Raw genomic sequence first — 26,656 nt, forward strand, 5'->3', positions numbered from 1 at the left:
TGCAAAATCGTGCAGCCCTACTGTAAATATTACCCACCCATTGAGAATAGCTTCAACCATGTAGTGGCTCATCCCCTCCTCTGCCACATTTAAACAGGAGAGCCATATTCAAGACTTTAAAATGCTCAGTCTAAACTGTACATACATTTGTGATATATACTTAAGTAGATTGCTTATGAAATATTTGCAAGGGGTAACTTGAAATGGTAATTTTCATTCATAATTAATGTGTGTATTATTATTATTATATAATAGCGCAGTTACAGCTGCAGTTTCCATCATACTTTACTTTTTTTATGCTATAAATGAGGCACAGATTCACAATGTTTTAGAGCTTATATTTATCCCCCCCAAAATTAGCAAGTTTGAGGTGAGCATGGTCTAAAATCTCAGCAGCAGTACATACATGTAGTGTCTGAAACGTATAAACAACTGTCTCCAGTTCTATCCTAGTGAACCTACAATACAGCCAACACTATATAGTGGTTGAATGAGTGTGCAAGTGAATTAATGAATAATTTGAGCACAGCCTAGGTGCTACCACAGACAATGGCAGAACAACAAAGATTAAGGAGAAAGTTATTTTAAAAAAACAAAGCGGAAAGATCCACAACGTCACTGCTTGGCTCCAAAAACCTCTGTGCCCATCTCCAACCCAAGCTGGCTGTATGTATTATTAAATGTCCAGATGCAGTAAGACCAATAGCATGATGACTTTATTTTTAAGTAGACAGACTCTGAAGAAGTGGTAGGATGCTGCAAAGGTTACTTTTCACACAGATGACTAAGCACTGTAATGTGCAATGGTTTCCCAGTTACATTCACAACAGGGAACAACACAATTCAGTTAAGCTGCCACAAATTTATACAACCAGTGTGTCCAAAGGTTAAGCAGTATCTCTTGTTCTCACTGCTATAAAGATCTGCATCCAAGTATGAGCCGTATGCAAAGAGATTGAGGATCAGTACGCACACGCTGTCACACAGGTGGCCACTGCTGTGTTTTATTACCCAGGAGAATGGGGCCGTTCTGTGCGTTTGTGGCTGTTAGCTCTGACGTTTTTCTGCCGTTGGTGACTCAGAGTTCAGGTTTCTCACTATTTGTTCCTCTTAATTGTTTACTGTGTGTTGATGCGAGATAGCAGCTGGGTGGACAGGAAGCAGGAGCCAAATGACACAGGGAAAAATCCTGCCAGTGTCGGAACTAGCCAGGAACTAACGCAGTCTCCCTGCAGCTGATGGCACACACTTGCGTGTGCAATGATGATTCAAAGCAATTTAATGATTCTCCACCCTCCAGGATCCCCTGGAAACGTTACATAAGTGGATAGGGGGGAAAAAACCAAAAAACAACTGAAAAATAAAATCATTTAAAGAGGTTTTCATGCTGTTGTAAATAACCGTCTTCTTCTCTGTGCCATTAATTTAGAGAGGATAATCTATTATATGTATTAGAGCAACTACAAAGCATTACCAAAGCACACAGTCAGTCATATAGATTCATACATCTCATTTACACAACAGCTTCCACTGGCATCTTGTTTACAAAGTTAATTAGTTTTCATTTTTCTACTTTATGCCTCATCGTATTTCTAAACACACATCAATACTGACCAAACACTACTGACTGACGGGGTGTTTGAGCTTTGCATTAAGTCAGTATATACAATGATATACAGTAATAGCTTTTAAATGCTTTTGACCTATATTAATCTGTACTTCAATTAAAAAAAAGCCATAAGTATATATTTATATTACAGTGCACAAAAACCAGACAACCTTTTTTTTTTTTTTTTTTTTTTTTTTATATATTGTTGTTTTCAAACTACATACAAATACTTCACAATTCAGTGGAGGGGATAATTGGGGTTTGAAATTCGTGAATTCAAGAGTTTTATGTTGCAAAATCTACATATTTAAAAAGTTAATCATTGGCCAATAATAAGAATTGAGCCATTAGCTAACTGAACTGAAATGCTGGTGTGCAGACAACAAGAAAAACAAAAAATTCAAGTAATTCACCACTGACTTTTATATGCAGACAAAGGCAATTTAGACCTAATCAACTGATAGTACTGCTGGTACTATCAGAGCAAAATAATGATGTATTCTATTCAAATGGGTGCACTGTTGGGATCACCGTTTTGCAAAAATCCCAAATAAATTGCAGTACAGTTTGTTTCTTAGGCTGATTTGGATTTTCTCTCTTCCTCTTTTTTATTTTGACAGCCTGACTTGAAAATTTAGCTATTCTCACTACGTAACTGTAACATTAGGCTACTCTCCAGCTATGGTAAAGTTTGTCTGGTCAACACAATATAATGATAACATTTTAAATTACTGACTGCCATAGTCTCAACGATTTAAAATGACTTTTTAAATAAAGGAGTGTAATTGTGTGCAAAGATCATTTTCTATGGTACTGAAACCATGTAATTCTATTCATACGATGTACTAAATTTCTGGTATCGTGACATCCCTACAAATAATATTCAACTGAAAATAAATTACAGTATATCCCACATGTTTTACATCTTTGCATCACTCTTTTATTCCACCTCCAAATACTACTGGGTCAACTGTTACTGATGGAGCTAATAAATTTTAAACAGTCATTTTAACTGAAGCTAGTGCAAAGCAATAATAGCTCAACACAGTTACAGTATAGCACATTTTGTTGTTACATTTTGTTTCACTGAAGAAATATATCTGCTGAAATCAAGTTGCCATGTTTACAGGGGCTGGAAATCCTTTACTACGTCATTCTGAGATGTAGTTACATTTCTGGAAAGGTGTGCATCGGGCTGCATACAGGACAGTTAGTGTAAGTTTGGAGTCAATTTTCAACCAATTCCAACAATGGCTGGGCAATTAGTGCATCGCTACAAATAAAAAAGGATGTCAACAGCATAATGATAGTCAACAGTATGTCAATATCTGGCTCTCATCTTTTCTTATTACCTATATTTAAGAAAATAACTGCCATGCTTCTACCACCATGCATGACAGCGAAACTAGTGCTAGGCAAGTAATGCACAGCCCTGTTACTTTTGGCTTGTTTTGGTTTTTTATACTCAGGAGCACTTTCCATCTGGCTACTTTACCACATAGCCCACACTTGTGAAGTGCTGTGCTGAGTGTACTGCTTCCAAAGCAATCTCTCATTAAAGTAAAGGCACTTTGTTCCACTATCAAAACAGTCCTTGGACTCAAAGTCTGTTTCCTGGCTGAGATTTTTCTAGCTTGGTCACTATTTGGTCAGTCGAAAGCCGAGGTAGTTTCACAGTTTTGGCCACATTAAAATTCATGTGTTATTCTTTTCCACTGCCCATGTTTTCTTCTAGATTTCCCTCCTTCCAACCATCCTGCCAAGCAGTGTTTGCTATGACATTTGTTTGCTGCGATTCAAAAGAAAATACAACTTATACCAAGCTAGAAAGTGAATTTTTCTCCTCCTTTTTTAAGAAAAAAAAAAAAAACCAACCAAAGTTAAAAGTTTAAATTTACCTTAGAAATCCTGCTACATATTTATGCATTTTGTTGTTGTGTTGTTTTTTTGTTTTGTTTTGTTTTTAAAAAATACTGTCTCAAGATACCTAAAAGAGCATAATGTATCATATTACGTCGCCCAGGGGATTTGTCTTCATATTTCTGAATGGGGCCATTGACTAAGATTGGCTTCACCTACTCCTGTGACATCACGGCCAAATTCAGTGTCGTCAACAAGGGGGCAGAATCTCTGCTACAAAAACCACTAATGGCATTTTAGTGCATAATAACAAAAAAGCTTCCTTTTTTTTTTTTTTCTTTCCACACCTTTATCAACTGTAGTCGTCAACATGCAATTTGCTTTTGTGTTTGAAAGCATGTTTGATAAAATGTAATTATTTCAGTAACCACTGCAATGTGTGTCAAGTGTCATTGCATATCTGCATGAGGGTGCGCCAAAGCTCTTCACACACAGCAGATACTTCAAAGCAGAGGCCACAGTGGAAAGAATGAAGCTCACCAACAATGCCCATTTGCCATAAGTACAAGAAAATTGAGAACTAGAGGAAAGCAATTAATCAAAAACCTGTTAAGCAAGCAGAACAAAAACTTGCAGACGTCTGCAAACTCTCTGCCAGCAGTCATCTTGTGCCCTCTTAAACCACAGCCGGTACGTTAACATAATGAGCTCCATATAACTTAACACCAAATTATTAAAAATGCACCTAAATAAATGCTAGTTACAGAAAGGCAAAGCCTGATTTCCTGTGCATCTTAAAAAGGACGCCCAGGTGAATGCTTGTAGACAGTGAAGTGAAAACCAAGAGTCAGCTTCCAACCAGCAGTAACTGTCAAGCAGTGAGTCTCTTCACAGCAGTAGCAGAGGGAAGATGAATGATGCCACAGGTCTGTCAGCCAGTTTATTGCAAAAGCTTTGTAGTCTCTTAAAACACGGCCAAAGCTTTACTTAATCCAGGGTTATGAAGTCACAGTAATATTTTCTTTTCTTTTTTTTTTTTTTTTATAGCCTACATATTTGACAATGGGGTGCAGTTTTTAAAAATTTTACAGGGAAGGCATTTGGTAAGCAGTGGCTAAATAAGATTACAACACAACAAAACAGGGGCTTAGTGGTTGTGATGTTGAAACAATGGTGTCGTGTTTTGTTTTTTTTTAAACTTATTACCATTTTACCTTTGGCTAACGACTTGTCAATTACAGGATGTTAGCTGGTGACTACGTTTTCACAAACTGATCCAGCCCTTGTTCTGGTATCTGGTTTCAAAATACACAGACGGCAAATAGGAAAATCATCTGCAATGATAAATGGATATTTTTTCTCAGCTCAGAAATACTGTGCCAATGCTTAACTAGTACTTGTGTCTCTTCTGAATACTGGTGCAGCAGTGATGGTGGTTCATCTTACTGGCTTAGAGGAAAGTGTCCTAAACACTGCTGAGTCACGCACTGTTCGCCCCCTCACAATAGTTGACAAATAGTGGGCTCACCTCCATCTTCACGGATGATTCAGTGGCTGACCAGGAGACAAGCAGAGTGGGTTGCATTTTTGTCACAACATCTCAAGCCCTCTGGCAACTTATGAGAGGCACATATCCAAGGCCCTGTCTCCTGTGTCTGGCAATAGCATACAAGGCCGACACTAGAGACAGCTGAATTGGGAGTGAGGTCTCACTATCCCACAGTAACAGTAGCCCACGCATGACACACAGCCACAAGCAGACCACAGACTCATGGCTATGTTCCCGCTTCAGTTTTTGTATTTACCATCTAATACTGAGTATTACACTTGACCAAAGTCGACTTTTCATGTTTAAAGCTCATCTCATGTTAAAAATGGGACACTGACGAGACTGCATCTGCACAGACTACAAGTGAAAACAATTTCTTTATTCAGTGTTCTTTCTAAGCCATCTCTCAAATGTGCTACTTTGTCTTGAAATAAGCAGCTATTATATACATTTCCCAAAAGGTTGGATGGTTCCTTGGCAGGCTTTCTAACAGAAACTGCACAGCAAGAAGTCTGTACCAAGGAGTGATACTAATTCCCTACAATCTGTTGGGTTACGGACACAGACCTAAAATCCATCAAAACACAAGAACATAAGAACATAAGCACAAAGAGCACAGAAACATTAAATGGCAGGTCTAATGAAAAAGAGTAATGAACATAAAAAGAACATATATCCATCAGCACAGCCAACAGCTAAGTACATAAGCCATTAGCTAGGCTTAAACATTGACAGAAAGAGACTGATTCATCTGTTACCAATTTAGCTACAAACCAAACGGCAAAAGCAGAAAAAAAACCCAAAAGGGGGAGGGAGCTTAAATGGAAAGAAGCAGTGAATCACACTGTAGCCAAAGTCATCTCTTAAATAGAATCATCTCAGGTAATGACCTCCAGACAACAGCTTCCTCTGTGAGTCAGAATAATTGGTCCAATAGAGCGTTAATACCAAGCCAAGACCGGAGAAAAGGAGAAAAAAAAAAAAAACTAAACTAAACAACAACAACCAAAAAAAACAAAAAAAAAAACAAAACAAGAACAAAGAATGAAGTGTTTTTGTAGCTTCTCTAACTAAAAGGTCAGAAATAGAGGGGTCAGCCATCGCTGTGAATCCTCTTCACTGTCACCTCAGTCCTGCCTCATTCTGTCAGGGCCCAGACCCCTCCAGTGGTTCCTGCTCCTCACTCTGCAGCTGTCATGAGATTTATGCACCTCCTCAGACACAACACTACACATATTAGATTTACAGCATCACTCAAACAATGATGGGTGATAACCCCTATATGAAATAGTGCAAAATGCCAGCATTATTTTCAGGTGGCCACAAACTGTGCCACATGTCATCTGCACAATGTACTAAAACAAACAAATAAAACAAACAAAAAACACAACAACAAATAACCCCAGAAGGGTTTTTCTTACTTACAAACATGTTTGGTCCCTCACAAAAGAGATTTTAGACTATAGTAAAATAAAATCTCCAGCACAAAAATGATAAGAATCAAGACTACAAATAGCACTTCAAATGTTTCTGACATTTGTGTTTATCAAATGGTCAAAAATAACATAAAAATAACATGAAAATGCAAAGATTAGGGTCAGATAATGTCATAAAAAAATCAACACTGAAGGTGGGTGTGCAGACAAATTAATTTGTATGAGGGCACTGATGTAAAAGTCAAAACTATCGATGCACTGACTGAAAATAATCAATAGATATTAATCATGGTTAAAATAAATTACATGTAGTTGCTGTGCTCTGGGCTCCACAGTGCTTTATGTGTGTGAACCACCACTATCTGCTCTTCAAAGGGAAAAAAAAGAACAGTAGAATATCACCAGCAAGAAACCCACTGCAAGTATGACACACCCAACTGCTTACTTAGGTATCTAATAAGCCTTTTTATTTTCAAGGACATGCACCCATACAGCACTGCTAAAAATGATGGATATAGATGGAATAGGTTGACCTTGAAAAATGTGCCGCATAATATCCAGTTTGGTCACCCTTTCATTGAAAAACACATACATAATGGATGCTATCCAAAAGGTTACCTTGTGGAACATTTCCTATTTTTTTCAGCACTGTGTTCTCAATATTTAATTTTTGTCTTTTTTTTTTAGCTGTTAAAAATGTTCATCCACAACCAAAATCTAATTTTTATTGTGTTTAAAATTTAAAAAAAAAATAGTATTAATAAAGCACTTACTCAGCAGTAACTACCACACAAGGTCCAATTTTGTCAACAGAATGAAAATGGTAGGGAAAACAAAACAAAACAAAAACAAAACATAAAAGAAAAAGTGCCATGTTCATTTCTGCTGCCATCTTTCAACAGCTTCATCCACATTCCTAACCACCTACCCAAATAAGAGTTACCAAAGGGTACACAACCACAAACTACTTGCATACAATTCAGAATCACCAATCAACTCAACATGCATGGCTTAGGACTGTGGAGGAAACTGGAGTACATAAGCGAAAACTTTGCCAGTACAGGAAGAACATGCTAATTCAACACAGAAAGGCTCTGGCTGAACAGGAAGTAGAAATCCAGAAGTTCCTTGCTGTGGTAAGCACTGCACTATTGTGCTGCCCAAACATAAAATTGTCATATAAAATAGAAAACAACAGTTTTTATATAAAGTAGCGAATGGTATTTGGTTAACCCCTGGCCTTGCAACATGCCCCCAAGTTAGTCCCCATGGTATGCCACATCTTGCATGGAAGCTCTGTCGCCACTGGTGTGTGAACAGAGAATGAAGATTACATTGTTGTATTTTATTTATGTTTTATTTTATTTTCATTTACTGTAATGTGTTATATACTTCTGACAGGGCTCTGTGAGAATTTTTTTTTTAAACAACTAAACCAAACAAAGCTGAATTACATATTTTTGGTATTTGTTTTTCGTATGCAAGTAACATGCCAGTGACTTTCAAGGAGCAGGGGGTGTAATTATGTAGACCAGGCAGAAAAAGTGGCTTTTTATTTCCTCACATTTTTAAACACTTTAAACATTGACACAGGACATGTTTAGGCAATCAGGTAAGGTCTTTGTGGATGATGGTAATGTAACCGAATTCCCTGAGGACAACAGACCCATAGCTGAGCACCACAAGCAAAATTTGATCTCTGTTTGAACAAAGCCTGATTCAGGTGAGGGTTTTTCCACTGTGGAAAATGACGGCAATGGCTAGAAAGGCATGTTTGTAAGGCAGTGCTAATATTAGCAAGTCTTATCAGGACAAACTGCATAAGACTGAGGAAGTGACAAAAAGATATCACTGTGGATTCCCTGCCATCCCCCAGGAAGTTGGGGAAACTTGAACAAATTGGACTGGTGACCATCAAAATGACAGGGATATCACAGAGACTTGTCAGGACCGCTCAATCTCACCCTGATGCTGACAAGAGATGATTGAGGCGGGTGTGGGGGTCCAATCCATTTCCTGTATATATATAGCAAAACTATCAAAACCGAGAGAGAAGTGGCACCTGTTGCCTGTGAAATATGTTCAATGAGCAAATGAAGTGAGCGCAGCAAAACCTATTTTGGCTGTTTCAATACTGAATTGAGTAAGAACTATAGCGGCATAGTTTGTTTAGCATCTGAAACAAGCCTTCAAACAAATTGCAATTGACAAGAGGTAGATCTAAGTTCATCTGATAACAGTTTTCTTACTAAAAAAAAAAAAAAAAGAAGAAGAAGAAAACGAAATATAATTTCATATAAAATATAACAGTCAGCCATAGTAAATAACTCTACAAATGTAGGGTTTCAAAGACTTTTTGGATTTATTATTGCATGACACAGGAGTCGCTGCTAGACTGTAGATATTGTGCAAAAATCCCACAGAAGTGTTTCTCTGCCATGCTGGTCAAACAATACACCGTCACTGCCTACAGTGTTACTACTTACGTAGAAGTGCTTTAAGTGCACCAGTGAAAAATTCTCAATTTCGCTGATGGAGTTCATTTATGTAGTGCGATCAATGGCATCAATATCTCTGAGTCAAGTATAGCTAATACTCCCAACACACACAAAGAAACAGCACATGCAATTATGCACCTTTAGCCCTGAAATGAAATCAAACTCACAGCAGCTCTACACCTGAACACCTAAATGCCAACAGATAAAGTAGAAGCACCATTTAGAACAAATTTCCTCAAATGTAATCCCAAAGCAGTTTTGTCAGAAATGAACTTGGGCCCAACAGACTTAAGTCAGCAAGTCTGACTAATACTGGACAAAAATTAGTGTACCTGCTGGGGGCCCTCCCCGTTGACCATGGCTGGGGGTGGTGGTGAGGCCAGGATTGGGAGTTCAGGGCTGAGAAGCTGGCCAGACTCCAGAGGTGGCGTGTGGTCTGCCATGTCTCCCTCATTCACACCACTGAAGAGGTACTGCTGCAACGAAGAGAGTGATCAATGGAAATGTACAAAGTGTACCAAAAAGGTTTATGACGTCAACATCTTAAGTCTTGGGAGTCATTCAGCCTGTGCTGAGAAATACATTTACCTATAATGTCTGCAGGCTGCAGCTTTTTTCTCCTCTCTGTCTGTACAGACTATTAGTCCTTTTCCACTAGTACCTACTCGTCCTGGCTCAACTCAGCTTGACTGGATTTTTGCAATCTTCCATTAAGTGGTAGTAACCGGTAACAAGTACTTTTTTAGTACCTACTTGGCCGAGTTTTCCAGGCAATTGATCGGAAGATGTGATGTCAACAGACTGCATGCCACTGTCAACAGCATCACTTGACGAGTCATGAAAGCAACTCCGTCACAGAAATCAAAACCGGCATTTTGGATGCCCTTTAAAGGAATCATGGTACCTTTATAAGCTACCATGATGCTTCACAATTTTGAGCTTGCAGAAAAAGCATAGCAACTTTCTCAGAAGAAATAGTAGTAAGCATGTAGGACCAGGGCTGATCCTTCTGGGTCCCCACATTCATAAATTAGATCAAATCAAATCATCAGTCACCTTTTAAAGACTGTTATTAGATCAAACTAACTGAATTCTGAATTCTGAGAAGATTATCACTGATCATTTTGGGAGTTTCTAGTGACATGTTTTGTTTTTTTTGGTTTGGTTTTTTATACACAGGGGCTAAACTACGTTGGCCACAGTGTAAAAAACTTTTCACAACCAAGTTTAGCATCTACAGTTGACTCGGGATGACAATAATTTAAAAAAAACAAACAAACAAAAACAACAACACTACCTTGCAATGACAGAATTGACTACCTACTCTCATGAGCGCCACTGATTCTGACTTTTGGGGATTTTGACAAAAACTGACTGCTCTACAGGCACACAGTTCCCTCCTGTTTGCTAAGGAGAAACAATATTTTGCAGTATTTTGTCAAGTTTATTGTGGTAGCTTGATTACTTGACCTACTATGTGCATAAATTTGCTAATGCTGGCTCGGTGTGTTTTCAGTAAGCTCATGTTTGCTTTGCTGAGAGGTTTAGGGACATGTAATGTCCTGGAAAACTGGACTTCAAATCAAGCTCTAACTCAAAACAGTGGGTCAAATCACAACACTTGACACGCATTTTTAAAATTAAGACACAGACATGTCCTAAGGAGTGGAGATGAACTACAGTGAGCGGCAATTTGGTGCACACCTTAATTTATTTCTGGATACCTCCATCGTTTCTCACTTCCAGCAACATAAACTTTACTGAAAGATATTTCTCTGATGCATGAGTTGAGGATGGCATTTTAACAAGTCTAAACCCACAACTAAATGCAGAGTAAAAAGTGCCATGCAGTTAAAAAGTTTTTAGAGTCTTTATTGTTGATTTCTTTTGATTAGAGAGTGTTCAATGATTCACAGTGAAACTGTATATACGCACACAAGGTTGGTGGTTTGACTCCCACCTCCTCAAGTCTGCGTTCAACATGCTGAACACAAAAGTGCTTTAAGTGCAAAGACCAAAATAGCTTTATAAATTATGTATGTGATGTTTAAACGCCGTTGTCCTTAACAGTCTGTACCAGAAATTGTACTCGGTTAAGGAAATTATTCTTTTATTAAATGTACAATGCCTGTGACATTTTTACTGATTCTAAGACGTTACCTCTGTGACTGCTGGTGTTGGCACTGTTAATGGTAGCCATTCAGCAAACAAATAATCCGCCATGATGTTTGTACAATTTCGTGCAGGTTACAACATTTAAAAGTCAATTTGATTACTGGAAAATGTGACTTAACAGTTTCAAATGGCTTTTAAATACACACACAATTTTTGTATAGCCAATATTTGACCCTCATCCATTTCAATAGGCTCAATTTTGGCTGTTTATTGAGTATTTAATTACGTCACACTAGCCAACTAGTCAGTTTTTTTCCTCGTTTAATAACTTTTGAATCAGATATCAGGAATATCTTTGTGTGTGTGTGTGTGTGTGTGTGTGTGTGTGTGTGTGTGTGTGTGTGTGTGTTGACCTCGTGCACCATAATAGTAATGTAACGAAGCAAATTTAAACAAATCTGTGCTGGGTGACACGAACAGACAGGAGTCCTAATTCACGCAAGTTAAAATATCTCAAAATTAGATGAAAAATATGCATCATGCTGTGTCACTAAAGACCATCAACTGGACTTCTCTCAAGGACCGTGGATAAGCTTATTATTGGCATTTGAGGGCAAATGGAGTTCTATGGTTCAACTTCAGTTTTATAAAGAAGGAGGGGTTAAGAAAACTTTGTAGTAAGTTGTCAAAATATCTTACTGTAACTTGCTTCCAGCTATTGGTCATAGTCATCCTTGAACCATTGGCTATAACAGGCAAATATTTGCAAAAGTGGTATATAATGCATGGAGTTGATCAACACAAATGCAGTAATAGCAAAAATAGGAAAAATTATCAGTTACCAGGTATCAAATTCAAAAGCCAAGATAGGCCAAAGCGGTATATAACACAGTTTGTCAACACAAAGTTGAATCAATACCAGAAATGAATCAAAGCGATACTAAAAAGTGGTTACATGTGTCACATGCCATTTTTTCTCAGACGTTAAATACCTTAGCTAGTTAAGAAAAGAATGAAAGAGGCGAATTCAAAACAAACCTAATGCGCCTATGATTGAATTTAAAATCATTTGCATCACAATGTGAGAAGAAAGGACAATGGTATAATGTTTTGGACGTGACTTATGTGACAGATATCAGCATTCAGATAAGACCAGGGTTGTAAAGGGTTTACACAGTGACTACGAGAGAGGAAAAAGAAACTGGATGATGGCATAGAGAAAAAACATTAATCTGTTCTTTCAAAGATTCCCTTCTCATCTGTCTCCTCCAGTATACTGCACTGGCAAACATCTTCTCACAAACCCCTTGCATAACAAATATACCTAAAAGCTGACCATTCAGTGATTGATTACTAAACTCTAACACTCAAAAAATGCATAATTAAGTTAGACCATGTCAGAATTTCTAGGGAAAACAACAAAACAATACAGAACAAACAAACTAAACAAAAATGTTTTTTATTCAACACTCCACTGACACGGGAGTAAAATACCAAAGTTATACACTGAGGACTTACCAACTGTAAATAAAATGTATACAATTGTTACATGGCTAATAAAATTCCGGTGAAAAGCAACAGAACGCCATGAAAGAAATGTAACGTGTCCTTGAACTTAATTACTCTCTGGCGCATGCGTGCCTAAACCTCACTGTGATCTGGCTTATCTGTTCGCTTTAGTCCCTCCCCTCCTTAAGCCCAAACAAAGTCAGTTTACAGTGTGATGGTCAATGAACTAGGCCTGCAGAACCATTTATACAGCCATGAGGGATTGCCATGTGGTTAATTTTTGTAACACTAGCAGGCTTTAGATGAATGCCAGACTTGTGTGGCCCTGAGGCCTCCAAGCCATTTACTGCAATCAGCTGGTAGGTTGTCTGGTAATTTTATTCTAGTTGTAAATTACGTGCCAAAACCACAGTGACAACAGCTACCTGGAGGTCAGTAAAATGAGAAGCAACTAAGGGAAATCCCTAATGACAGGCAATTCTTTATATTTCCTCTGACCACCCACCACTTACGCAGTTAAAGTCAAAAATTCTTTTTTTTTCCCCTCATATGGGAAAAGATGATCTGAAAGTTCATTACACATTTTCCAAATTTAATGGTGGTAAGTGGAACATTAAGATTGTGATTATTAAACAGATGCAGTGACAGCAGTAACATATGAACAGATGTATATACTTCTGTCTTTTTGCTCCTCTTTCTGTAACAAAGTTATCTGAAACTTTCAGAACTATAGCCTATCAGTAGTCACCACCTACGACTAGAAAACAGCTGTAACTCCTGTTATAGTTGTGCTGAAATCTGTATCGAAATAACAACAGATAACAGATGTTACATCTGTTGTTGCCCTGATTGTGCCTCACATTTGTTTGTGGCTACAGAGCAGTTGACAAGGACACACCAGCTGTTTTTCAGTTGCAGTTTTGGAGAAAACGGGAAAACACCTTGAAGATTTGAACTAGCTTTTCAGTTTAATTATCAGCCACACAAAATTGTGGTAATGATAATTCTTGTCGTTGTTTAATAGCAGGTCACGCTCTAGTTTTTGCTCAGCTGTAATGCGTAAATTTAACTGTAGCACTTAGACATATTTTCGTACCAGACATCTGCACACGGGGTAACAGCTGGTCATCCTTTGACTGAAAGTATTTGACGTCGTTGACACTCGTTTAACATTACCTGGCCTGTCAACTACACGCACGAGCTCCTTCTATTATATGTCACAGTATCAGCAATAAATATGTTCAGAGATAGGGCTTTTCGTTGGTAATTTTTAGCTCCTTTAACAACTAACTACCTCGCACCCGAGACTGTTTACTTTGGCTACAGGTGTGTGTGCTTAGCGTTATATCATAGCTAACAGTTATCTAACTGCAGCCAACGTACTGGCAAACAATAACCTTACAGGTTAGTTCGACTTCCTTAAAATGATAGCGTCAATATGTTGTTCGCTGTAGCAAAACAAGACTTATTACCAAAAGCGCAGCTAACGTTACTCACCCAGTCAGTTGGCACAGCAGCAGTCTTGCTCAACAAGCCGATGCACAGTGATGAGTCTTATGCAGCTCTTCCCCGAAATGTTTAACGTCAGCAAGCTTGGATGACCAGCAACTTTCTGTAGAACCTGAAGCTGATGATAACTTGCTAGCTACCCAGACAAACACAAGACAAGGCAAAGTGTGACATACTAGCGTAAGCTACCTAGCTAACAGTTAGCAAGATAGTATGCGGTCTTCTCATGAACGACGCAGGCTCGCGTTAACAGCACCTCAAAACGGTCGAAGTAGCTAGCGAGCGACTGTGACGATGCAAAGTATCGATAACGTCTGTCTAACCCTCAGTTTTATCGAGATAACTTTCCATCCAACCCTGTTCCTCGCATAAAAAGCAGGAATGTCGCCATCGCTTACACCACTTAGTGCGCATGCGTATTCGAGCAATTCATCACGAATCCTAATTTACAACATAGCAAAGATAAACGCTAAATAATGTTACTATATTTAATTTTGTTCTTGTTGTGAACCCGGTCAGTATCCGGTGCTGTTATGATGAACTTCATTTGCCTACCTATTTTTTTTCCATCACTTTAAGAAAGACCTTACGGTTGACGTGTCTGTGATCGGTTCGTCCAACCAAGTCAGTCGGGGGGGAATCTAAGAATGCTACGTGGTCAGTCCAGGGACCACCTTGCTGTTCTCCATATAAGACTACACTGCTACTTCTACCTGGTTTGTAACCAGAAGAACACAGTTGTACTAAAAATTACCAAGCATGATTGAACTGCAGTATTTTACACGCCAGAGAGACAATACTGAATGTATGGAGAGAGAGAAAAAACAACCCTTTCAAATTTACACACTGAACGGTGTTGTCAAACCTACACAAGACACACACAGACAAATTGAAATACAATATCGCTTTTAGCAGAAAGTAAGTGTGGATCACTGGTTCTTGTAAACCGTGCAGTGTTGGGTTTGTTATACGTTTTGAGTGAACACAAAGATATTTTAATATTATTTCTGTACTCCTGAAAGCTTGTTTTGAATATACACTGGTATATATCAAAGAGATAGTCGTTTTTCTGATTGTTTTGTGTTCTTTCTGTTTTATTGATTTTTTGCCCCTGGTTTGTTTTCTACTTGAAATTTACACCATTAGAAATTCATGTTGCCTGGAAACTGCAATATTCCCTTCATTCATGTGCCTTCCAAATTTGATCTAATTAAAAAGTATCTATCTATCTATCTATCTATCTGAAACTTTCTTTCATGTGCTAGTCCTTTCTGAATATTAAGTCTCAGACAGACACTTAAACAAACATCACAGACAATGTATCATACACAACCTAGTCCTAATGTAGCTACCTACATACGAAACATCACTATACTATATATCAAATGCGTATAATTGTTGCAGTAACAATGTACACACTCACCCTTCTTGCATAGGCGGTCTTTAAATCTTTGGTAAAACCATTTGCGATCCCATCACTGATACACACCAAGATGGTTATCAATGACTCCACCTGCTGGACTTAATAAAGGAATGCCCCATTGTTTCTGCTATAGTTCTCAATGAAATATGCAGTGGAGAGTCATCTTCCCACAAATTGATGAAATAAAGGTTAAAAAAAGATACCTTTCCATAAATTTCTTTGACTCTTTAAGACAGACTGATTATACAGTAATCAGTGAAATATGCAGATAGTTGTGTAATTGCAGGGACTGAACGAGAGAATAAAACCAGATGGATTTAATTGGCAAAATAGCAAAGAATGTATAAAAATAATGTCTACATCGACATCTAGTGAAAGATATGTTACATGATAAACACTAGTGCAAATGCATTAACCCTCTATGGCATGAGTGAACAGCGAACACAACACATATTTTATTTTACACCGTGAATTTATTTTATTTTATTTTTTTAATGTAATAACACAAGACATGTAACTTGGGATGCAGTGAGTTTCAGAAATGCACATAGACTTGTTGTCCAAATCTATACTCAACAAGTTCACACTCAGCAAAGTTATATGCAAACACCTGCACACACTTGAAGATGAAGGGGCATACATTTTAAGACTTGAGAAGAAATGCATGATGAAAAACCTACCTCAAGGACTGCAGCAGAACACAAAATATAATACAAAGTAATGAGAAACATAATGAGGAAGTAAATGTAAGAGGACAATGAAGAGGGAGCAAATTTACAACAGCATCATCATGCAGTTGGATCACTTTTCTGGAGGCAGTAATTCTAAAGCAGTGGTTTTCAGCTCCCTGAGGACTTCTTTTTTTGGGTGCTCTCTTGCTGTAACATGTCTGATTCAAATGATCTGTTTTTTTCAGGCAGCTGCAGCATTTAATACTCATTTTATTAATTGAATCACATTTTTGGAGCGGGGATTGGGGGTCCTTAGGAGAACCTTTGTGTCTTAGAGTACAGAATGATGGGATATTAAAATAAACCACGCAAAAACACAAGCTTGTACTAACTTAAACAAAATGCACCTTTTATGGGTCAAAGACCGTGATTGGTCAGTTAGGGTCACATATGTTATGTGTGTGGGCAAGCGTATTTTTGTGTGTGTCAGGAGCATGGAAGTGACTATGGTGCATTCTGTTTACATTCTATTTTTTTTAACTTAAAGGAGATTACCTCTCTATTGATACTGAAACTATGCCTGTAGTTGCAATGGTACAGGATGACTCAGCCAGAAATGTATCACCCACATCTGTTTCACACCAGCAATTGTTTCCTAAAGTTCCACACAAAATTAATATTGGTATATCAACAACTCCTGAAAGGTAGGGTGAAATATTTTTTTCTTAAATAAATAAATACAATGTATGCCACAGATGTTTAAACAACATGCAAAAATATTCTCCATTAAACTTATAACCCAAACGACTTAAAGTCTTGGGTCGTTATAGTCTATTGACCAGTAATGTAACTTCACAAATTAAAGACTATTTGATTTATTTAATCTTGCATAATAGATCGTATTTCTATTGTAAAAATAATAATGATAATATAACTATGATGCAATTTGAAACCTTTATTTTTTCTATGTTAAGCTGTAAACTGCTTAACAAAGCATTTAAATGTTAAACAGTCTGTCACTAATTACTGTATAATACCAATTTAACCTTGAAGCTCCCAGGTCCGATTTTCAGTAAACGCACCAAGTGACTACAGGAAGTGTGGTGTTGTGTGTATGTTTTTTAGGCGGTGGTGTAGCGATTAAAGCTAGCTACAACAAAGTGCAACCATAGCAGCTAACGTGAAGCTAGACCTACACCAGTTTGTCGGCATGACGTCCCCGGCAAAGTTATTTGAAAAATATGTTGGGTGACATGTTTTAGTATCTTTTTTTTTTTTTAATCAGAAAACGACCTCGCGGACTAAGCACTAGCTAGAAGGTAACGTCAACACTTGGAGGTACCAGCAACAACACCGCTCTTTACGCTAATTAGCTTGATAGTTTTTGTGGGTTAACTTCAGGTTGTAGTTTCATTGCTGGCAGTTTATATATCAAAACCAACACACTTAGTTTTGCGGTGCTTTGTGTTTTCTTTGGTGTCTGCTGATTTGACGTGTGGGACATCTTACCAGCAGTAACAGCAGCTGGTGGTCATGGTGGTGTATGTGTGTGTTTAGGGTGGTGTTGTCTGGGTTCATGCAAAGTGCAACTTGATATGCAAAACAATGCAACAACACTGTAAATTTGTCAGACGCGGCAATAAAAACAGGTTTGGTTGTTTGTTTGTTTTTGTGAATAAAAACGGAACCGAAATATATTGTTAGCAATACAAGATAATTACCTTTTATAGGCCTTACAAATAATGATGCACAGAGGATCAGACGAGTAGGTTTTACTGTTGATTGCAGTTTTCCATTTATCACACAGCCATAGACAGCTGTGTGGTTTGATAATAGAGAGTAATGGTGCAATCATTGAAGCCGTTATATTTGAAATATTATGTTAGACTTTAGAGATGACATAATTTTGACTTTACTTTCTGTGGTAGTAAAGGTCATTGAACAGATGTACACGTTTTAATCTGTCTGCCCATCTAAATCTGAATGCTGCTGGTCACTCAAGAGGGATGATAAAGATGGAAATGTAATCTGTTCTTTAACATATATGTATGCATTCCATGATACAGGGCAGAAAGTTCCTATTATCCAGTTTAATAACCAGACCATCAAAGTATTTAACATGAAAACATACTCCTGCTTTTATCTGTGTTTTTCAGTTTATCTAATCAACCTTTCTTTTATTCCATTGTGAGTTAGATTCATATTCTTCTCCATGTTTTTTCTTTTTTTCACAGCTGAGTAGTATGCTGGACGTGGGAAAGTGGCCAGTGTTTGCACTTCTTCCTCCTGAGGAACTCCGGCTTATCCGGCAGGCTTGTGTATTTGGCAGTGCCGCAAATGAAGCCCTCTATGTCACAGTTAATGATGAGGTAACATTTGGAGTTTAAGCAAGGTTGCCTCCTTGTTCTTCTTTACATGAAGCTGTCCTGCAGCACGCACAGATGTCATTCATTTTGCTGTATTGATTTTTGAGTAGTTCTTGTTTTGAAGTGGATATAAAAATGCTCCAGGCCTCTTGCTCTCTGCTTGATATGAGGTGCACAGGCACAGGGATAAGCAGATAGAATGAGGCTATCTTTAGCCACATGAGCTTAATGCCTGAGCCTTTGGAAAGGTGCAGTGCATGCCTAATCTTTCCACCCTTGCTTATTTGTTTGATGTTTTGAAACAGCCAACTGTACCGTTAAATTGTATTTTGGTGGATTTCACTTTAAATTATGCCGTACATCACATTGAGCTGCACCAGCATGAGCGTGCTTGCTGCTGATTTTTTTTTTTTTTTTTTTCAGTCATAATTTTAGAAAGACAGTCTCACAAATTATTATAGCCTGGTTTCAAGTGTAGTTAGTTTGTTTTGGTGTAGCGATGAATTTGCAATTTGCCAGCTTAGACAGATTAGATTAAGACAACTTCACCATTTTGTGATATAAAAAAAAATTGCACAATAAATATGATCGAGTAATTCTTATTTGTAATTTTATATATTTAAAAAAAGATGTAAAAACATTTTTTTTAATGTTTTTTCTTTGCAGGTCTTCGCTTTAGGGACCAACTGTAGCGGCTGTTTAGGGCTCGGAGATCTTCAAAGCACTATTGAGCCACGCAGGATTGATGTCTTGTGTGGAAAGAAGATTGTGTCTCTAAGCTATGGAACGGGGCCACATGTGGTTATCGCCACTGCAGGTAATATAGCTCCAAAACCTTTATTTCTGTGTGTGTCACCAAGGAGAAATGTCCTCCGGAAGCAGAGGAATAAGATCACAAGCAAATGAGTCCAAACATGCAAAATTCATATTTTGTGATTGTGTGATTCTTTTTGTTCAAAGTGGACTTCTTGGCCAAAATTTAGAGATGTGGTTGCATGCATACTTAAATTACGATTAAAAAATGCATTCAAACTGTTAAATTTCAAATACAAATTCAATTTTCACTAATTGCCGTTAGGAATATTAAATGAAAATGTCTGAGAGTTGCTTTCAACATGATTATTGCATTCTTATTTATTTGGGTAATTGATTGCGCCTTTAACTTTGATTAAAGCGACATGAAGGTATCTGTTTTCCTGTAATATGTGGTAATGATTAACTAACTCCACATCATCTGAGGGAGGCCAGTCAGTTTGGGTTTTTTTGTTTTTTTATTTACATGCGGAAAAATCTTTGCTCAATTCCATTTACAGTAATTGAAGTTGCAAAAAAGTTAGTTATGGATATGTTCTTGTGTACTTCATTTATATTGAGTCAATGCAACACTAAATTACATGAATCCAGGCATTTAATCAATATCTGTGATGTCTGATAAAAGTAGGGCTGCTTAACTTTGCAGTATATCATGTGAAATAGACTGCTTCTTATCTTTTAATAAAATATTAACTTCTGTGACAACATCAATAAACTTGCACTTGTTGCTGTGTAGATGGAGATGTGTATGCCTGGGGCCACAATGGCTACAGCCAGCTCGGAAATGGCACCACCAACCATGGGCTGACCCCTGCCCTGGTGTCCACTAATCTCCTCAGCAAGAGAGTGACAGAAGTGGCCTGTGGCTCCCACCACACTATTGCCCTAACAACTGATGGAGAGGTAAATTTTCCTCTTCTTGCTTTGTTTCTGTTTAATCTGAGAATTTTTCTGGATGGTGAGCATTCATCTTTGTGTTCAGGTGTACGCGTGGGGTTACAACAACTCTGGACAAGTTGGTTCAGGTTCTACTGCCAACCAGCCGACACCGCGTCGGGTCAGCAGCTGCCTGCAAAACAAGGTCGTGGTAAACATAGCCTGTGGTCAGCTCTGCTCTATGGCTGTACTGGACAATGGAGAGGTAACTGGTCACATCCATCTATACGTGTTAACCATGATGAAACAGCGAAAAACAAATTTGATTTCAAACAGTGTCTGAAATGAATTTGTGTTTACACTTGATCTGAATGATGTCAGATTGAAGAACGGTCCTGGAGTGTGAGTGGAGACAGTATAGTTTAAAAAATGAACGTTAGGTCTCTCTCAGAAGACCTAAAATAGTATTGCATTTGTTTTTACACACAAAATCAGAATCTGAATTTCAGATTTAATCCAACAAAAACCCAAGAATAAAAGTACTGTGATGTTCCGCACACTTATTGATAATGGGGTATGTGCATATCCCAAAATTGTCCGTTGTTTCCAGATCTATGGTTGGGGCTATAATTGCAATGGACAGCTAGGTTTGGGCAATAATGGAAACCAGCAGACACCATGCCGAATCGCTGCCCTCCAGGGTGTAAACATTGTACAGGTAAGAGCTTAAAGAGGGATAAATCTTATAAAACATTTCAGCTGAGACTGAAGAAGTCACTTGGATGAGTGATGAAACGTTTCTCCCACAAAACGCTACGTCCAGATGAACAGATTCAACTTTTGGAGACTTATAAAACATTGTTTTTGATTACTTATTTCTGTTAGTATGTATCTTAAATACCCTCTTTTTTCTTTTTCTTTTTTCAAACACAGGTCGCTTGTGGATATGCACACACATTGGCACTGACAGATGAGGGATTTGTTTATGCTTGGGGAGCCAACTCATACGGGCAGTTGGGCACAGGCAATAAGAGTAACCAAGCGCTCCCCACTCCTATAAACACAGACAAGGAGAGGTTAGTACTTTGTTACTTTGTTCCCATTGTAAATTACCAGCAGTACTTTGCTACCATAATAGGTCACAGATCCCTAGAATAACCAAACGTCTCAAACTCTTACAAATTCTTACACTTGTGGTTTAATGCCACGCAGTAGTAAGGGACTGATTGTTGACTGTAAAAGAACTTTATTAGAGAAATGTTCACTTTTCATATGGGCCTTTTTCTGTCTTAAGATCAAATGTATATCTAGATTTGTGATTTTTCTCGATAGGATAGTCGAAGTGGCTGCATGTCACACCAGTCACACGTCAGCAGCCAAGACACAGAGTGGACAAGTTCTGATGTGGGGTCAGTGTCGAGGTCAGGCTGTAGCCAGTCCACATCTCACACATTTCAGCAGCACTGACGATGTGTTCGCTTGCTTTGCCACACCGGCAGTCACGTGGCACCTCCTCTCAGTAGGTAAGAGTTTTATAGGACCATACGCTTTTTAGTTATTTGATGAACATGCAGAAATTAACAGTGAAATACTTATATACCTATCCAGCTGTACATAAAATAAAATGTTTTTTTCATTAGAATACTACCCAACATGATTGCCTAACGGTAAAAGTTTCTCCCCGTTATTTTTGTGGGAAGGGTGGTCTTAATGGCATCCATCTCTGTCGCCCATTTCAGCTGTTTCCTTGTGAGGTCAACTATTAGCTCCTTGGTCTTACAGACTTGCAGCTTAAGGTTTTTCTCCCTACACCAGTCACTTAGGTGGTTGATCTCTAACCGTCAAGCAGAGTTATCACTGTTTCGAGATCAAGTCCACTACTGCTTTTTCGTTAGCGAAATTGGTGATGATTGTGGCCACTTCGTCAAGTTCCCATAAAGTGGTAGGTGTAGAGGAAGTACAGGAGAGGAGGAAGCAGATGACACTTTGTGGTTTACATGTACCACCTGTGGTTTGCCAGTCAGGAAATTAAGGATCAACCTGCACAGAGAGGAGTGCAGGCCAAGGTCACATAGTTTAATAGCCAGCCTGGAGAGTATTTGTAAAACTGAAAAAGAAGAGAAATATCTTTTCATTCCCTATATATAAATGCCTTATATAACTGTCTTTTGCTGTGAACATTTACAACCGAAATTTAAAGAGAAGTTGTTTAAATTTATGTTTAGCAAATTTGTTTGTTTTTAAGAGCAAAAAAAACCCAAACCAAATGCTTGTCTTTAACAAAAATAAAATAAATAATAATAATAATAATAATAATAATAATTTTATGTATTTTTTGCCAGATGGTGATGATTACCTCACAGTTGCCCAGTCTTTGAAGAAGGAGTTTGACAGTCCAGATATCTCTGATCTGAAGTTCTTGGTTGATGGAAAGTGCATCCATGTCCACAAAGCTCTGCTGAAAATCAGGTACAGAAAACAAGAACTTTCAGAGTCCTTTAGGTGATTCTTTTTTTCTTTTTCTTTTTTTAAGGACAATGTAGACTCATTAACCATGGAAGTCTGGAAAAGCTAATCCAGTCTTGTGGCATTTTGAGCAGCTGGTGCATGAAGGGTGTAACATGTGGTGTGTCATTATCTTTGAGTGCACATAATGATCTGTGGAACAGAGACAATGTCTGCAGCTCTTGCTCTCTATCGTTGGGCCACCACACTATGACTGTTTAAAAAAAAAAAAAGAATATATATATATATATATATATGAATGGACAGTCTGCTTCTCCAACCTCCACTTTCATTTTGGTCACATGGGTGTATTGTTTTGTTTATATAAACATAAAATCCAGACAACCAATTTCATCATGGCAGCAAAAACACTGGGCCATCTTTCTGTGTAAATATATATAACAAATACTTAATTTGTGCTGGTTTCCCTATATTCAAACTTCATATGCTAGACAGTGTTTCCTTATCTTCCTGTTAAACTCACGGGGTAGCAAAGACAGGCCTATTGTTTCCCGTGTTTCTTTTTATAACCACACTTGAACACAGAGTATCTGCATTCCAGTCCCTTGCTCTTTTGCACCGTCAGTAGGAAGGAGCCAGACTGTCTGCAGCTTTAACCTTAGTCCACTGGCTCACACGAATATGCAACAGTGGAAACTGTCTGCTTGCGCAAGATCACATGCAAATGATATGTTTAAGATGCATCAGAGAGTGAAGACTCAGTTGTTTGTTCAACCGTGTCCTGAGAAGCAATGGTAGAGGCACTGTTTTGAGCCATCAGAGATTAGCAGTGTGGAGAAAATTGAAGCAAAAAAAACAAAGAAAAAGATAAATGGTCATTAGTGGTAATTAATGTAGGAGCTCATAAGGAATAAAAGATATTGCACTTGGCCTGTATTAGTAGGCATAGTCAAAAAGAATCTGTTTTTTTTTTTTTAAACCTCCTTTTTTTAAAAGTTTCTTGCTAATTTCCTTTTTAATTTGGTAATGCAGTTTCCTGATGGCATAAGACTATATTTTGTCACCTCCACATGATAAAGTGTGATTGCCAATTAATTTAGTTGTTAGTTTTAGTTAAACGTGCTTTTGTCACAAGTCTTCTGCTGTCTTTCTCCCCAGGTGTGAGCATTTCCGAACACTGCTGAATGAAACTGACCAGGATGCTATAGAAATTCATCAGTTCTCATACTTGGTGTACAGAGCCTTCTTGGAGTATCTCTACACTGACACTATAAACCTGCCACCAGAGGATGCTATTGGTAAGGATAGACCTGGATCACAGTTCTTTACAGCCCAGGAAATACTGCAACAAGTCAGTGCAGAAATCCTGAACATGATCACGTGTGTTTTTGTTTTTGTGTGTACAGGGTTGCTTGACTTGGCCACGTTCTACCGAGAAACGAGACTGAAGAGGCTGTGCCAGGAAACGATCAAGAGAGGCATTTCTGAAGAAAACGCCATCACTTTGCTCTCTGCTGCTGTCAAGTATGAGGCGCGGGTAAGCTTATAGCCTCTGACACATAGTCAAAGCACTATGGTGGTGGAGGCGTGCACAGTAGCTAGTCAGTTATACTCCTCAGCACTGACCAGACAGCCCTCTTCATTTTTAGGACCTGGAGGAGTTCTGCTTCAAGTTTTGTGTCAACCACCTAACGGCTGTCACGCAGACCCAGGCCTTTGCAGACATGGATCACGACCTGCTCAAGAACTTCATTAGTAAAGCCAGTCGCTATGGGGCCTTCAAAAACTGACTACTGGGCCCCTGTTGTGATGGATTCAGCACATTAAGGTTTAATCTCAGTGACGAGAGTCCATCCTAGACCAAAGTAAACACCCAGCAGATCAGCGCCTCAAACACGTGGCACTAAGGATGTAAATACTAGAGAGGTAAATGGTTTAAGGCCGCACTCACCAAGTGATTCTTCTTTGTTACCATTCTGAAGCTAGCCCAAACATGGTGGTTGGTTGGAACATAAATATTGGTTTATGCCACTAGTCCTGTAACAACCACACAATGCTGAGGCTGAATAAAAGGATGTGCCACAGTGGTCGCCTGTTTACCAAGACAGCCAGTACATGGATATGTCACAGTAATCAGCTTGGACTGGATACCTGAAAATGCTGAACATACTAAACGTAATCTGTTGTGATAGAATTGTTTGATTTGGTATTTGAATCGTTTTTGCAATCAGTGTGTCGTAAGTTATCTGCGATCAGCATAGACAGGATCTAAAAATTAAGCAAGTCAGCTATAAATGAACTCTTCACATTGTGCTGCTTTTCTTTGAAGCCTTCATTCTAAAACTTTCTGGATTTGGAGGCATTTTATGAGGGAAACACATGTAAAACTATAACCCGTTTCCCCCCATTTGTTTTTGTTTTTATCTGCTTAATGATTATATTTGTTATGATTGCATAACATATTTTGCCACTTTTTTTAAGTTTGAGTTATTCTTCAGTTCTTCATATACCATCCAAACTTGTGGTCTGACATTTGTGTTCACTAACTTGCACTTTTTTGCTGTAGAAAGTTGTTTTTCCCACCATATGCTGACTGATAGGAAAAGGAGCATTTGGCAAAGATAGCATGCTATTGCATGTGTACTTGTACAGTTGTTCAGACTAACCCTCTCTATGCAGCTGGAAACAAAGTTTGACTTTCACAAACGTGTTGAGTCTTATGTACACTGTACAGTAGATGCAGCTGATTTTTTACAGCTGCATTTCATTGTATGTTTACAGATTTTTTTTGTTAATTGTGTTTTGTTTTTGTTTTTGTAATTATTGCTATTCTTAACATATTGGCAGCAAGCTTCTGTTCCCTTTTTACAAAATTTTTGCTTTTTTTAATATACATCCCTGGATAGTATATAGTTGTGCCAACTCACTTTGTTGGAGCTCAAGTCTCATAAAGGACCTCATGGTCTTTAAATGCAGTTACCAGATAATTACATCAGGAATTCCCAAATCTGCTTAAATGGATGTAACTAAATGTCATCACTTAAACAAGCTGATTGGAATTTTTGTTTGTTTGTTTGTGGTTTTTTTCTCTTTTGGAACTTTTTGGTAATGTTTTTAATTTGTATGGAAAGCAAGCTGCAACCTGCTGACTTTGGCACTAATGGGAATATAGGAAAATGGCAATTACAAAAGTATATTAAAACAAATAACAACATAAGTTGTTGAGGGTGTTCTTAAAAAGCTCTTGTCATGTCATTACCGTGCAATTGCTTTAGAAACATTTGACATGAAGTGGTGTTCTTTTTTTGTTTGTTTGTTTCTTTGGTTTTTTGGGGTGAGAGTGAAATGTATGGAAATGAAAGTCACGAATTAAAAAAACAACCTGTAACATTGCAGGTGCCATTAACCAGTAAGTGGTAGGTATGATATCAGAATTTTAAGACACGCACATGCAGTGCAGTTTGGCTCTTCATTTCCATCAAGAAGCAGAACAGGCTCTTTTTCACTTCTTCCTGCAAGATTGAGAGTCTAACATCACATGTGTGTCTGCGTGTTTCCTGAAGGTACATCTTTAGTATCATATCATCAAGTGAGATTTCATATACCTTCCACAGAACAACAGGATGTGGTCAAAATTAAGATGCCATACAAGTTGACATAATCAAGTGTAATAGAATTTGTTGATTCTTTGACACAACTCTGCCTGACAGAAAGTGTGTTTGAGGACACGTTATGATGAAAGGAAGAGATTCCAGTTCACAGTTACTTGATCCCACCTGGTGGCCACTCCCAGAACAAATGATCAATTTATGTCCACACGGCTTTGAGAATCACTGTGATAGTCAGTCACAATCCTGCTGCCAAACCACTCAGGGAAATTCCAATATCTCATAGGTTCCATCCATAACATTTAAATTGTGGAATTACTAAAAGGTACTTTTCTTCTTTGGGGGGTG

At 38.1% G+C, this 26,656-nt stretch overlaps 2 protein-coding genes across 4 annotated transcripts in view; one reads left to right on the plus strand and one right to left on the minus strand.

Annotated features, from left to right (window-relative positions):
• The window catches only part of fndc3a (fibronectin type III domain containing 3A), a 47,516-nt gene extending 32,924 nt beyond the window's left edge, over positions 1-14,592 (minus strand). Inside the window, exons 1-2 of one of the 2 annotated variants that reach the window (XM_031751281.2) lie at positions 14,074-14,592; positions 9,285-9,425 (exon numbers count right to left, since the gene is read on the minus strand). In XM_031751281.2, coding sequence (XP_031607141.2) covers positions 9,285-9,395 — 111 coding nt within the window. In that variant the 5' untranslated portion in view covers positions 9,396-9,425; positions 14,074-14,592. Of the gene's footprint in view, positions 1-9,284; positions 9,429-14,073 lie in introns of both variants that reach the window. The other variant, XM_031751280.2, reaches the window with a different exon arrangement.
• A 2,672-nt stretch (positions 14,593-17,264) lies between these two features.
• On the plus strand, positions 17,265-25,917 carry rcbtb2 (regulator of chromosome condensation (RCC1) and BTB (POZ) domain containing protein 2). 2 transcript variants are annotated; one of them, XM_031751252.2, is made up of 12 exons: positions 17,265-17,517; positions 18,414-18,548; positions 19,212-19,362; positions 20,095-20,261; positions 20,341-20,499; positions 20,845-20,952; positions 21,168-21,310; positions 21,567-21,757; positions 22,577-22,703; positions 23,859-23,998; positions 24,107-24,237; positions 24,350-25,917. In XM_031751252.2, the coding sequence occupies exons 2-12, from the start codon at positions 18,423-18,425 to the stop codon at positions 24,488-24,490; spliced, it is 1,584 nt and encodes a 527-aa protein (XP_031607112.2). In that variant the 5' UTR covers positions 17,265-17,517; positions 18,414-18,422; the 3' UTR covers positions 24,491-25,917. The 2 variants fall into 2 exon arrangements, with proteins under 2 accessions (XP_031607112.2, XP_031607111.2); XM_031751251.2 differs by having other exon boundaries at positions 17,265-17,498.
• The last annotated feature ends 739 nt before the right edge of the window (positions 25,918-26,656 follow it).

Source organism: Oreochromis aureus, linkage group 14 (assembly GCF_013358895.1).
Source record: "Oreochromis aureus strain Israel breed Guangdong linkage group 14, ZZ_aureus, whole genome shotgun sequence".
NCBI lineage: Eukaryota > Metazoa > Chordata > Actinopteri > Cichliformes > Cichlidae > Oreochromis > Oreochromis aureus.

Excerpts from the sequence above, each read along its gene's own strand:
- rcbtb2 (XM_031751252.2), top strand. The coding sequence starts at position 18,423 with ATGCTGGACGTGGGAAAGTGGCCAGTGTTTGCACTTCTTCCTCCTGAG. Across the intron at positions 21,311-21,566 it reads ATAAACACAGACAAGGAGAG|GATAGTCGAAGTGGCTGCAT; the intron begins GTTAGTACTTTG and ends TTTTCTCGATAG. Across the intron at positions 21,758-22,576 it reads GTGGCACCTCCTCTCAGTAG|ATGGTGATGATTACCTCACA; the intron begins GTAAGAGTTTTA and ends ATTTTTTGCCAG.